Here is a 13832-nt window from a genome sequence, read left to right as displayed (position 1 = left end):
CAACACACCTTGGAGAAGGAAACGACCGCCCACTCCAGTATTCTTGCCTGGAGAATTCCCATGGACAGAGGAGCCTGGGGGGCTACTGTCCGTGGGGTCGAGTCTGACACTACTGAAACCCCTTTAGCACGCACGCACGATGTAACACAGGTTGAGGTGAGGAGTCCGTGAGAAGCATTAATGGAAGGGTAGGGAGAAGGACTCCTCTGGGAGCCCGCCACTGAGACGCGAAGTGGTGGTTCTAAGGCTCCTTCCAGTTCTAGGACAAGGTAGGATTGTAAGACGGAAGGAAGGAAGGGAGGGAGTGAGAGAAGAAAGAAGGAAGGAAGAAAGGAGGGAAGAAGGGAGGAAGGAAGAAAGAAAAAGGAAAGGAAGGAAGGAAGAGAGAGAGAGGTAGATGGGGGGTGGGGCGGAGGGAAAGAAGGAAGAAAATGGAAAAAATAAAGTTCTCTAGCTGACTAGTTTTAAAACATCGCCACCGATCACCATCAGCGGAGGCAAACACACTATGTCATCTTCTTGACGCTGAGCACCAGTGACTTCCTTTCTGGGAAGGCCGGGGTTACTACCTGGGGATTGCAGAGCCCTGAGCCCCGCAGGGCACCACGTGGTTCGCTCTAAGAGACCGCGGGGCGCACCCCTCCGGGCGTGGCAGGCGGTCCGCGGAGGAGGGGCAGGAGGCCCGCGGGCGCTCTCCCTGGCGCCCCGGACCACAGCAGGAGAGGGCGGCGGGCATGGCGGAGGCGCGGCCGGGGCCGGCGGGGCTGCAACTCAGCGCGCTGCCCGACCACTCGCCGCTGCTGCAGCCCAGCCTGGCCGAGCTGCGGCGCCGGGCCGGGGCGGCTGGCGCTCCGCTGGCCGGGTGGCTGCTCAGCGACGCCTTCCTGCTGCGGTTCCTGCGCGCCCGGGACTTCGATCTGGATCTGGCCTGGAGGGTAAGGGGACCTTCCCGCCGAGCCCCACCCGGGTGACGCGCCGGGAAGCCGAGGCTGGGCCGGGACCCGTGCTGGGAGCGGGGGGTGCGAGGGCCGTGTTACCTCGGCCGGGACGCTCCTGGGGCGCACCGGGCGGTGACAGTGGGTGTCCTGAGAAATCGCGCGCTGGTCCTTCCAGTTTCTCCAGGGTCATGGAAACGGGAAACCTCTAAAAAAGCTGGCGCCCTCTGGGGTGAGGGCCTATTTGACCCCAAGCAGTGAAATTCTGCTCTTGGATGAGTCTCCCGAACCTATAAAGTTTTTCGGAAATGCCTTACTCTCCGCGGCAGAGCAGCAGAGATAAAAGATAATGACTTCTGAGATGTGGGAAGCCTAAATGTATTTCATCTCAGCAGATAACTCGACGTGTGGAAGAAATGAAATTGCCAGGAAAACTGAAGATCTGAAGCCAAATTCTAGCAAAAGAGTATTGGTAATAGTAATACTCAAGTCAAGGCACTAAAGCGGTGCAGAGTATCTTCAGCGGAAGGGTCGGTATGAGGCTTCTCCTTTGTGTTTCCAGGTGTGATACACCGGGTTGAGAGCAGGGTGGTGGGAAGACAGAAATCAGAAAGAGGGGTGCGACCTTGAGTTGTGTCACTTTGGACTTAGCATCCGCATTTGTTAAGTAACGGGTAAAAGGCGTCCAGCGATGGCTGGTTTCCAGGTCTGATCATTGACTGGTTTAACAGAACAGGACGTACCCAGCGCAGTGACCGCTCAGCAGCTGAACTTGATGGAGCCCTTTCTCCAAGCTGCTAGCTCACCCTCAGCGAGCTGAGAGGCAGAGAAGTGTTACAGTGCAGCGTCCCAGAGGTCTCAGTATGGGGATTTTTGCTGTTGATAACTAATTTTTAATTGAAAAAGTACAATAAGTACAGATGCTTTTATTTTAATCCACAAATAGTAAGCAATGCAAAGTAAGTTCCTAAAAGTAACTTTCTAAAGGACAAAATCCCTCACCCCAGACCTTAGTTTACAAACCATCTACCCAGTCGCATTTGTTTTTACCTACCTCTTACCTGTCCAGGTAGAATATAGTCACACAAGCATATGTAGGCTTCCCAGGTGGCCCTAGTGGTAAAGAACCCACCTGGCAATGCAGAAGACAAAAGAGTCCTGGGTTCGATCCCTGGGTCAGGAAGATCCTCTGGAAAAGGGAATGACTACCCACTCCAGTGTTCTTCTTGGAAAATCCCATGGACGGAGGGAGCAACCTAGTGAGCTACAGTCCATGTGGTCACAAAGAGTTGGATACAACGGAGTGACTAACACTTTTCAAGCATATGTATGTGTTTTACATTTTGCCTTTTTAACCTAACTTAAAAAGCAGAGACATTACTTTGCCAACAAAGATCCGTCTAGTCCAAGGCTCTGGTTTTTCCAATAGTCATGTATGGATGTGAGAGTTGGACTATAAAGAAAGCTGAGCACTGAAGAATTGATGCTTTTGAACTGTGGTGTTGGAGAAGACTCTTGAGAATGCCTTGGACTTCAAGGAGATCCAACCAGACCATCCTAAAGGAAATCAGTCCTGAATATTCATTTGAAGGACTGATGTTGAAGCTGAAACTCCAATACTTTGGCCACCTGATGTGAAAAGCTGACATTTGAAAAAAGACCCTGATGCTGGGAAAGATTGAAGGTGGGAGGAGAAGGGGATGAGAGAGGATGAGATGGTTGGATGCCATCACCGACTCAATGGACATGAGTTTGAGTAAACTCCAGGAGTTGGTGATGGACAGGGAGGCCTGGCATGCTGCAGTCCATGGGGTCGCAAAGAGTTGGACATGACTGAGCAACTGAACTGAACTTATCTTAGAGATCACCCTATTTCAACATGTATATTATTCTTTTGGGGGCTGTGTACTATTTCATTGTCTCAATTTATTCTATTAAAATGTATTAACCAGTCTCCTGTATTGGACATAGGATTTGTCGTCAGACATTGGCAGTGCTGTCATGCACATGCTGTTCATTTCTACATTCAAAGATTACTTTTTGAATTCCTACAGTTTGCTTGGCAGTTCACAAAAGACAGAAACTGAGACAAATGGGGCTTTGTCCATCACCAACTGGGTATGATAGTATGTGTCTGTCTTTGTATAAAAATGGGAAAATCCTTACAAGATAAGTTCAGAACTTGAACAGCTGAGGTGCTATGTGCATTCTCAATGTTGATGAATAAACCAGTTGTCCTCCAAAGGGTTTCCATTATTTTATCACTTCTATATTACATAGTGGTGTCTTTCCTCATATTATCACCTGCTGTGTCATCAAACTTTATGATCTGTGTGTCAACCTGCTAGGTGATTAACTGGTTCCCATTATTATTATAATATGTTTAACTATAATTTGTTTAATTATAAATGAGGTTAATCATCTTTCATATAGTTAACATTTTAAAATTCCTTTCTAATTAACTGCTTGTTTTGCTATTTGTTTTCTTCCACTTCCCTTACATAAAATACAAAACATCTTATTCATAAAATATCTTCATGTATTAAAGAAAATAGGCTGTTGGCCTAGTTTCCGTCTTTTGACATTGTTAGTGCTATTTTCTTTCTGTACAGAATTTTAAAGTTTTTATGTCATCAAATATATTGATTTCATTGTTCTGTGATTGTTTCTAGTTTCATAAGCTCTTCTGCAAAATTTTCTCTAGTAATTTATGGCTTCACTTTTTATGTTGGGGTTGTCAATCTACTGGGCTTTAGTTTCACCTTAGGAAGGAAATAAGAGCCTGCCTATTTCCTTTGTTTGTCAGATGGCTACCTAGGTGTCCTGATATTTACTCACTTGCTACTAAATATGAAGGAACAATCTCAGTTTCCACGAAAAGTATAGTTCAAATGGTACATTAAACACGTATAGTAGCTAACAATTAAAAGTGTATGATTTACAGATTTCGTTTTGGTTGCATTAAGAAAATAATTTTATTTATTTGTTTATTTTTGGCTGTGCTGGGTCTTTATTGCTGTGTGGGCTTTTCTCTAGTTTTGGGAAGCAGGGGCCACTCTCCAGTTGCAGTGTGTGGGCTTCTCACTGTGATGGCTTCTCTTGTTCTGGAACACGGACTCTAGGGCGCTCAGGCTTCAGTAGCTGCAGGGCAAGGGCTCAGTAGTTTCAGCTCCCATGCTTTAGAGCACAGGCTCGATAATTGTGGCACACAGGCTTAATAGCTCTGCAGCATGTGGGATCTTCCTGGACCAGGGATCAAACCCAGGTCTCCTGCACTGGCAGGTGGATTCTTTACCACTGAGCCACCAGGGAAGCCCTCATTTTGGTTGCTTTTTAAAACTAACATCTAAATAGAAGATGAAATAAAATTATCTCCCGCCTCCGTGTTATGTTTTTCCCATATTATTTATTTTCCTGAATTGTTTTCATTGCATCATTTCCTTAAGGAACTGGCTAACTGGACCTTGTCCAAATTGACTGGAAAGGAATCAAGTTTCTGTGAACTCTTTGCCCTATTTTTCTGCCAACTTGAAAGGAAAGAGGGTTAGAGTGTGAAACTATTTCTTCATTTTCCTCCACAAAAGCAGTTTATTCAATTCACATTGCTTTATTTAAAATATAAAAGCTGTATAGTTTTAGTGTTTGAAGAAAACAAGTTTTAATGAAGTTTCTCATTATTCTAGTTTTTTATTTGAAGTTATAACAAATTAGTGATTATTTAGAATTCTAATAACTTTTAGAGTGCCAGTTACTTTAGTGAGTAGCATTTGTGTGGATTATCTCATTGTTTTCCTATTTTAGAAGAAACTGAGGCATAAAGAGTAAGTAACTTGTTCAGAATAGCAGCTGTTGAGTGGTAGAGCAAGAATTTGAACTTGAGTTGAACTCAGGGGAGCCTGTACTCTTAAGTGCGCTACACTTGCCTCATGTGTTTGAAACAACTAGCTGTTAGCCTCTGTCTGTCTTGTATATTCTTGTGAATTCTTGTCTTTCACAAGTGAATATTCCTCTTTATATTTTTGTTTCATGTGATATGACTTTTTATTCTTTAATTATTTTTATAGTTTTCCCAAGACTTCAAAGTTTTCAGAATTCCATTGACTCTCCCTACTAATTTCCCACTAAATGCAGCTTCTTTTTTTTTAATTTTATTTTATTTTTAAATATTAATTTACTTATTTTAATTGGAGGCTAACTACTTTACAATATTGTAGTGGTATTTGCCCTACATAGGAATGAATCAGCCATGGGTGTACATGTGTTCCCCATCCTGAACCCCACTCCCACCTCCCTCCCCATCCCTCAGGGTCATCCCAGTGCACCAGTCCTGAGCACCCTGTCTCATGCATTGAACCTGGACTGGTGATCTGTTTCATATATGATAATATACACGTTTCAGTGCTATTCTCTCCTACCCTTGCCTTCTCCCACAGAGTCCTAAAGACTAAAAGACTTTTCTTTACTTCTGTGTCTCTTTTGCTGTCTCGCATATAGGGTCATTGTTACCATCTTTCTAAATTACATATATATGCATTAGTATACTGTATTGGTCTTTTTCTTTCTGACTTACTTCACTCTGTGTAATAGGCTCCAGTTTCATCCATCTCATTAGAACTGATTCAAATGCATTCTTTTTAATGGCTCAGTAATATTCCATTGTGTGTATGTACCACAGCTTTCTTATCCATTCGTCTGCCAGTGGACATCTAGGTTGCTTCCGTGTCCTGACTATTGTAAAGAGTGCTGTGATGAACATTGGGGTACACGTGTCTCTTTCAATTCTGGTTTCCTTGGTGTGTATGCCCCACAGTGGGATTGCTGGGTCATATGGTAGATGGAGAAGCTCTATACAGTCAGCAAAAACAAGACCGGGAGCTGACTGTGGCTCAGATCATGAACTCCTTATTGCCAAATTCAGACTTAAATTGAAGAAAGTAGGGAAAACCACTAGACCATTCAGGTATGACCTAAATCAAATCCCTTATGATTATACAGTAGAAGTGAGAAATAGACTTAAGGGCCTAGATCTGATAGACAGAGTGCCTGATTAACTATGGACAGAAGTTCGTGGCATTGTACAGGAGACAGGGATCAAGACCATCCCCAAGGAAAAGAAATGCAAAAAAGCAAAATGTCTGTCTGTGGAGGCATTACAAATAGCTGTGAAAAGAAGAGAAGTGAAAAGCAAAGGAGAAAAGAAAAGATATAAGCATCTGAATGCAGAGTTCCAAAGAATAACAAGGAGAGATAAGAAAGCCTTCCTCAGCGATCAATGCAAAGAAATAGAGGAAAACAACAGAATGGGAAAGACTAGGGATCTCTTCAAGAAAATTAGAGATACCAAGGGAACATTTCATGCAAAGATGGGCTCGATAAAGGACAGAAATGGTACAGACCTAACAGAAGCAGAAGATATTAAGAAGAGGTGGCAAGAATACACAGAAGAACTATACAAAAAAGATCTTCACGACCCAGATAATCACGATGGTGTGATCACTGACCTAGAGCCAAACATCCTGGAATGTGAAGTCAAGTGGGCCTTAGAAAGCATCACTACGAACAAAGCTAGTGGAGGTGATGGAATTCCAGCTATTTCAAATCCTGGAAGATGATGCTGTGAACGTGCTGCATTCAATATGCCAGCAAATTTGGAAAACTCAGCAGTGGCCACAGGACTGGAAAAGGTCAGTTTTCATTCCAATCCCAAAGAAAGGCAATGCCAAAGAATGCTCAAACTACCGCACAATTGCACTCATCTCACATGCTAGTAAAGTAATGCTCAAAATTCTCCAAGCCAGGCTTCAGCAATACGTGAATTGTGAACTTCCAGATGTTCAAATTGGTTTTAGAAAAGGCAGAGGAATCAGAGATCAAATTGCCTACATCCGCTAGATCATAGAAAAAGCAAGAGAGTTCCATAAAAACATCTAGTTCTGCTTTATTGACTATGCCAAAGCCTTTGTGTGGATCACAATAACTGTGGAAAATTCTGAAAGAGATGGGAGTACCAGACCACGTGACTTGCCTCTTGAAAAACCTATATGCAGGTCAGGAAGCAACAGTTAGAACTGGACATGAAACAACAGACTGGTTCCAAATAGGAAAAGCAGTTCGTCAAGGCTGTATATTGTCACCCTGCTTATTTAACTTCTATGCAGAGTACATCATGAGAAACGCTGGACTGGAAGAAGCACAAGCTGGAATCAAGATTGCTGGGAGAAATATCAATAACCTCAGATATGCAGATGACACCACCCTTATGGTGGAAAGTGAAGAGGAACTCAAAAGCCTCTTGATGAAAGTAAAAGTGGAGAGTGAAAAAGTTGGCTTAAAGCTCAACATTCAGAAAATGAAGATCATGGCATCTGGTCCCATCACTTCTTGGGAAATAGATGGGGAAACAGGGGAAACAGTGTCAGACTTTATTTTTGGGGGCTCCAAAATCACTGCAGATGGTGACTGCAGCCATGAAATTAAAAGATGCTTACTCCTTGGAAAGAAAGTTATGACCAACCTAGATAGCATATTCAAAAGCAGAGACATTACTTTGCCAACAAAGGTTCATCTAGTCAAGGCTATGGTTTTTCCTGTGGTCATGTATGGATGTGAGAGTTGGACTGTGAAGAAAGCTGAGCGCCGCAGAATTGATGCTTTTGAACTGTGGTGTTGGATAAGACTATTGAGAGTCCCTTGGACTTCAAGGAGATCCAACCAGTACATCCTAAGGGAGACCAGTCCTGGATGTTCATTGGAAGGAGTAATGCTGAAGCTGAAACTCCAGTACTTTGGCCACCTCATGCGAAGAGTTGACTCATTGGAAAAGACCCTGATGCTGGGAGGGTTGGGGGCAGGAGGCGAAGGGGATGACAGAGGATGAGATGGCTGGATGGCATCACCAAGTCAGTGCAGATGAGTTTGAGTGAACTCTGGGAGTTGGTGATGGACAGGGAGGCCTGGCGTGCTGCGATTCATGGGGTTGTAAAGAGTCGGACACGACTGAGCGACTGAACTGAACTGATGGTAGTTCTATTTCCAGTTTTCTAAGGAATCTCCACAGTCTTCTCCATAGTGGCTGTACTAGTTTGCATTCCCAGCAATAGTGTAAGAGGGTTCCCTTTTCTCCACACCCTCTCCAGCATTTATTGCTTGTAGACTTTTTGATAGCAGTCATTCTGACCTGTGTGAGATGGTACCTCATTGTGGTTTTGATTTGCATTTCTCTGATAATGAGTGATGTTGAGCATGTTTTCATGTGTTTGTTAGCCATCTGTATGTCTTTTTTGGAGAAATGTCTGTTTAGTTCTTTGGCCCATTTTTTGATTGGGTCATTTATTTTTCTGGAGTTGAGCTGTAGGAGTTGCTTGTATATTCTCGAGATTAGTTGTTTGTCAGTTGCTTCATTTGCTATTATTTTCTCCCTTTCTGAAGGCTGTCTTTTCACCTTGCTTATAGTTTCTTTCACTGTGCAACAAGACTTTTATGTTTAATTAGGTCCCATTTGTTTATTTTTGCGTTTATTTCCATTACTCTGGGAGGTGGGTCATAGAGGATTCTGCTGTGATTTATGTTGGAGAGTGTTTTGCCTATGCTTTCCTCTAGGAGCTTTATCATTTCTGGTCTTACGTTTAGATCTTTAATCCATTTTGAGTTTATTTTTGTGTATGGTGTTAGAAAGTGTTCTAGTTTCATTCTTTTACAAGTGGTTGACCAGTTTTCCCAGCACCACTTGTTAAAGAGATTGTCTTTTCTCCATTGTATATTCTTGCCTCTTTTGTCAAAGATAAGGTGTCCATAGGTGTGTGGATTTATCTCTGGGCTTTCTATTTTGTTCCATTGATCTATATTTCTGTCTTTGTGCCTACTGTCTTGACTGTAGCTTTGTAATGTAGTCTGAAGTTAGGCACTTTGATTCCTCCAGTTCCATTCTTCTTTCTCAAGATTTCTTTGGCTATTTGAGGTTTTTTGTATTTCCATACAAATTGTGAAATTATTAGTTCTAGTTCTCTGAAAAATACTGTTGGTAGCTTGATAGGGATTGCATTGAATCTATAGTTTGCTTTGGGTGGTATACTCATTTTCACTATATTGATTCTTCTGATCCATGAACATGGTATATTTCTCCATCTATTTGTGTCATCTTTGATTTCTTTCACCAGTGTTCTATAGTTTTCTATATATAGGTCTTTTGTTTGTTTAGGTAGATTTATTCCTAAGTATTTTATTCTTTTTGTTGCAATGGTGAATGGAATTGTTTCCTTAATTTCTCTTTCTGTTTTCTCATTGTTAGTGTATAGGAATGCAAGGGATTTCTGTGTGTTGATTTTATATCTTGCAACTTTACTATATTCATTGATTAGCTCTAGTAATTTTCTGGTGGAACTTTAGGGTTTGCTTTGTAGAGGATCATGTCATCTGCAAATAGTGAGAGTTTTATTTTTCTTTTCCAATCTGGTTTCCTTTTATTTCTTTTTCTTCTCTGACTGCTGTGCCCCAAACTTCCAAAACTATGTTGAATAGTAGTAGTGAGAGTGGGCACCCTTGTCTTGTTCCTGACTTTAGGCGAAAAGCTTTCAATTTTTAACCATTAAGGATAATGTTTGCTGTGGGTTTATCATATAAAGCTTTTATTATGTTGAAGTATGTTCCTTATATTCGTGCTTTCTGGAAGGTTTTTTTTTTTTTAATCATAAGTGGATGTTGAATTTTGTCAAAGGCTTTCTCTACATCTATTGAGATAATCATATGGTTTTTATTTTTCAATTTGTTAATGTGGTGTATCACATTGATTGATTTGTGGATATTAAAGAATCCTTGCATCCTTGAGATAAAGCCCACTTGGTCATGATATATGACCTTTTTAATATGTTGTTAGAATATGTTTGCTTGAATTTTGTTAAGGATTTTTGCATCTATGTTCAACAGTGATAATGGCCTGTAGTTTTCTTTTCTTGTTGCATCTTTGTCTGGTTTTGGTATTAGGGTAATGGTGGCTTCATAAAATGAGGTTGGCAGTTTACCTTCCTCTGCAATTTTCTGGAAGAGTTTAAGTAGGATAGGTGTTAGCTCTTCTCTAAATTTTTGGTAGAATTCAGCTGTGAAGCCATCTGGTGCTGGGCTTTTGTTTGCTGGAAGAGTTCTGATTACAGAGTTGATTTCTGTGCTTGTGATGGGTCTGTTAAGATTTCCCATTTCTTCCTGGTTCAGTTTTGGAAAGATACTTTTCTAAGAATTTATCCATTTCTTCCAAGTTGTCCATTTTTTGGGCATATAGTTGCTGATAGTAGTCTCTTATGATCCTTTCTACTTCTGTGTTTTCTGTTGTGATTTGTCCATTTTCTTTTTTGATTTTGTTGATTTGATTCTTCTCCCTTTTTTTCTTGATGAGTCTGGTTAATTGTTTGTCTACTGGAATGTGAAGTCAAGTGGCCTTAGAAAGCATCACTACGAACACAGCTAGTGGAGGTGATGGAATTCCAGCTGAGCTATTCCAAATCCTGAAAGATGATGCTGTGAAAGTGCTGCACTCAATGTGCCAGCAAATTTGGAAAACTCAGCAGTGGCCACAGGACTGGAAAAGGTCAGTTTTCATTCCAATCCCAAAGAAAGGCAATGCCAAAGAATGCTCAAACTACCGCACAATTGCACTCATCTCACACGCTAGTAAAGTAATGCTCAAAATTCTCCAAGCCAGGCTTCAGCAATATGTGAACCGTGAACTTCCTGATGTTCAAGCTGGTTTTAGAAAACGCAGAGGAACCAGAGATCAAATTGCCAACATCTGCTGGATCATAGAAAAAGCAAGAGAGTTCCAGAAAAACGTCTATTTCTGCTTTATTGACTATGCCAAAGCCTTTGACTGTGTGGATCACAATAAACTGTGGAAAATTCTGAAAGAGATGGGAATACCAGACCACCTGATCTGCCTCTTGAGAAATTTGTATGCAGGTCAGGAAGCAACAGTTAGAACTGGATATGAAACAACAGACTGGTTCCAAATAGGAAAAGGAGTTCGTCAAGGCTGTATATTGTCACCCTGTTTATTTAACTTATATGCAGAGTACATCATGAGAAACGCTGGACTGGAAGAAACACAAGCTGGAATCAAGATTGCTGGGAGAAATATCAATAACCTCAGATATGCAGATGACACCACCCTTATGGCAGAAAGTGAAGAGGAACTCAAAAGCCTCTTGATGAAAGTAAAAGTGGAGAGTGAAAAAGTTGGCTTAAAGCTCAACATTCAGAAAATGAAGATCATGGCATCTGGTCCCACCACCTCATGGGAAATAGATGGGGAAACAGTGGAAACAGTGTCAGTCTATTTTTCTGGGCTCCAAAATCACTACAGATGGTGACTGCAGCCATGAAATTAAAGGACGCTTACTCCTTGGAAGGAAAGTTATGACCAACCTAGATAACATATTCAAAAGCAGAGACATTATTTTGCCAACAAAGGTTCGTCTAGTCAAGGCTATAGTTTTTCCTGTGGTCATGTGTGGATGTGAGAGTTGGACTGTGAAGAAAGCTGAGCGCTGAAGAATTGATGCTTTTGAACTGTGGTGTTGGAGAAGACTCTTGAGAGTCCCTTGGACTGCAAGGCAATCTAACCAGTCCATTCTGAAGGAGATCAGCCCTGGGATTTCTTTGGAAGGCATGATGCTAAAGCTGAAACTCCAGTACTTTGGCCACCTCATGCGAAGAGTTGACTCATTGGAAAAGACTCTGATGCTGGGAGGGATTGGGGGCAGGAGGAGAAGGGGACGACAGAGGATGAGATGGCTGGATGGTATCACTGACTCGATGGATGTGAGTCTCAGTGAACTCCGGGAGTCGGTGATGGACAGGGAGGCCTGGCGTGCTGTGATTCATGGGGTCACAAAGAGTTGGACACGACTGAGTGACTGATCTGATCTGATCTGATCTTATTTTATCTATCTTCTCAAAGAACCAGCTTTTTGCTTTGTTGATATTTGTTGTGGTCTCCTTTGTTTCTTTTTCATTTATTTCTTCCCTAACTTTTATGATTTCTTTCCTTCTACTAACCCTGGTGTTCTTCTTTTCTTCCTTTTCCAGTTGCTTTAGGTGTAGAGTTAGGTTATTTATTTGATTTTTTTTCTTGTTTCTTGAGGTAAGCTTCCCCTTAGCACTGCTTTTACTAAGTCCCATAGGTTTTGGGTTGTTGCGTTTTCATTTTAATTCATTTCCATGCATATTTTGATTTCTTTTTCGATTTCTTCTGTGATTTGTTGGTTATTCAGATGCATGTTGTTTAGCTTCCATATGCTTCTATTAAAAAAAAAATTTTTTTTCCCCAGTAGTTTACATCTAATCTTACTGCACTGTGATCAGTAAAGATGCTTGGAATGATTTCAATTTTTTTGAATTTACCAAGGCTAGATTTATGGCCCAGGATGTGCTCTATCCTGGAGAAGGTTCCATGTGCACTTGAGAAAAAGGTGAAACTCATTGTTTTGGGGTGAAATGTCCTATAGATACCAATTAGGTCAAAGTGGTCCATTGTATCATTTAAAGTTTGTGTTTCCTTGCTTATTTTCTGTTTAGTTGATCTATCCATAGGTGTGAGTGGGGTATTAAAGTCTCCCACTGTTATTGTGTTACTGTTAATTTCCCCTTTCTTACTTGTTAGCATTTGTCTTACATATTTCAGCGCTTCTGTGTTGGGTGCATATATGTTTATAATTGTTGTATCTTCTTCTTGGATTGATCCTTTGATCATTATGTAGTGTCCTTCTTTGTCTCTTTTCACAGCCTTTATTTCAAAGTCTATTTTATCTGATATGAGTATTGCTAGTCCTGCTTTCTTTTGGTCTCTATTTGAGTGAAATATCTTTTTTCCAGCCCTTCACTTTCAGTCTGTATATGTCCCTTATTTTAAGGTGGGTGTCTTGTAGACAGCATATATAGGGTCTTGTTTTTGTATCCATTCAGCCAGTCTTTGTCTTTTAGTTGGAGCATTCAACCCATTTACATTTAAGGTAATTATTGATAACTATGATCCTGTTGCCATTTACTTTGTTGTTTTGGGTTCGAGTTTGTACACCTTTTCTGTGTTTCCTGTCTAGAGAAGATCCTTTAGCATTTGTTGAAGAGCTGGTTTGGTGGTGCTGAATTCTCTCAGCTTTTGCTTTTCTGTAAAGCTTTTGATTTTTCTTTCATATTTGAATGAGATCTTTGCTGGGTACAGTAATCTGGGTTGTAGTTTTTCTCTTTCATCACTTTAAGTATGCCCTGCCATTCCCTTCTGGCCTGAAGAGTTTCTATTGAAAGATTAGCTGTTATCCTTATGGGAATCCCCTTGTGTGTTATTTGTTGTTTTTCTCTTTCTACTTTTGATATTTGTTCTTTGTGTTTGATCTTCATTAGTTTGATGAATATGTGTCTTGGGATGTTTCACCTTGGGTTTATCCTGTTTGGGACTCTCTGGGTTTCTTGGACTTGGGTGGCTATTTCCTTGCCCATTATAGGGAAGTTTTCAACTATTATCTCCTCAAGTATTTTCTCATGGCCTTTCTTTTTGTCTTCTTCTTCTGGGACTCCTATGATTTGAATGTTGGGGGGCTTGACATTGTCCCAGAGGTCTCTGAGGTTGTCCTCATTTCTTTTAAATCTTTTTTTCCTCTCTGCTTCATTTATTTCCACCTTTCTATCTTCCACCTCACTTATCCTATCTTCTGCCTCAGTTATTCTACTGTTGGTTCCCTCCAGAGTGTTTTTGATCCCAGTTATTGCATTATTCACTATATATTGACTCTTTTTTATTTCTTCTAGGTCCTTGTTAAACTGTTTTTGCATCTTTTCAATCCTTGTCTCCAGACTATTTATCTGTAACTCCATTTTGTTTTCAAGATTTTGGATCATTTTTACTATCATTATTTT

At 41.1% G+C, this 13832-nt stretch overlaps 1 protein-coding gene across 2 annotated transcripts in view; it reads left to right on the top strand.

The window, feature by feature from the left end:
- The first annotated feature begins 594 nt into the window (after positions 1-594).
- TTPA (alpha tocopherol transfer protein) overlaps positions 595-13832 on the top strand; it is a 31062-nt gene continuing 17824 nt past the window's right edge. For both annotated transcript variants that reach the window (XM_055546089.1, XM_055546088.1), the window contains exon 1: positions 595-935. In XM_055546089.1, coding sequence (XP_055402064.1) covers positions 735-935 — 201 coding nt within the window. In that variant the 5' untranslated portion in view covers positions 595-734. The remainder of the gene's footprint in view (positions 936-13832) is intronic.

This window comes from Bubalus kerabau, chromosome 14 (assembly GCF_029407905.1).
Source record: "Bubalus kerabau isolate K-KA32 ecotype Philippines breed swamp buffalo chromosome 14, PCC_UOA_SB_1v2, whole genome shotgun sequence".
Lineage (NCBI taxonomy): Eukaryota > Metazoa > Chordata > Mammalia > Artiodactyla > Bovidae > Bubalus > Bubalus kerabau.
This window is presented reverse-complemented; position numbering and strand designations above follow the sequence as displayed.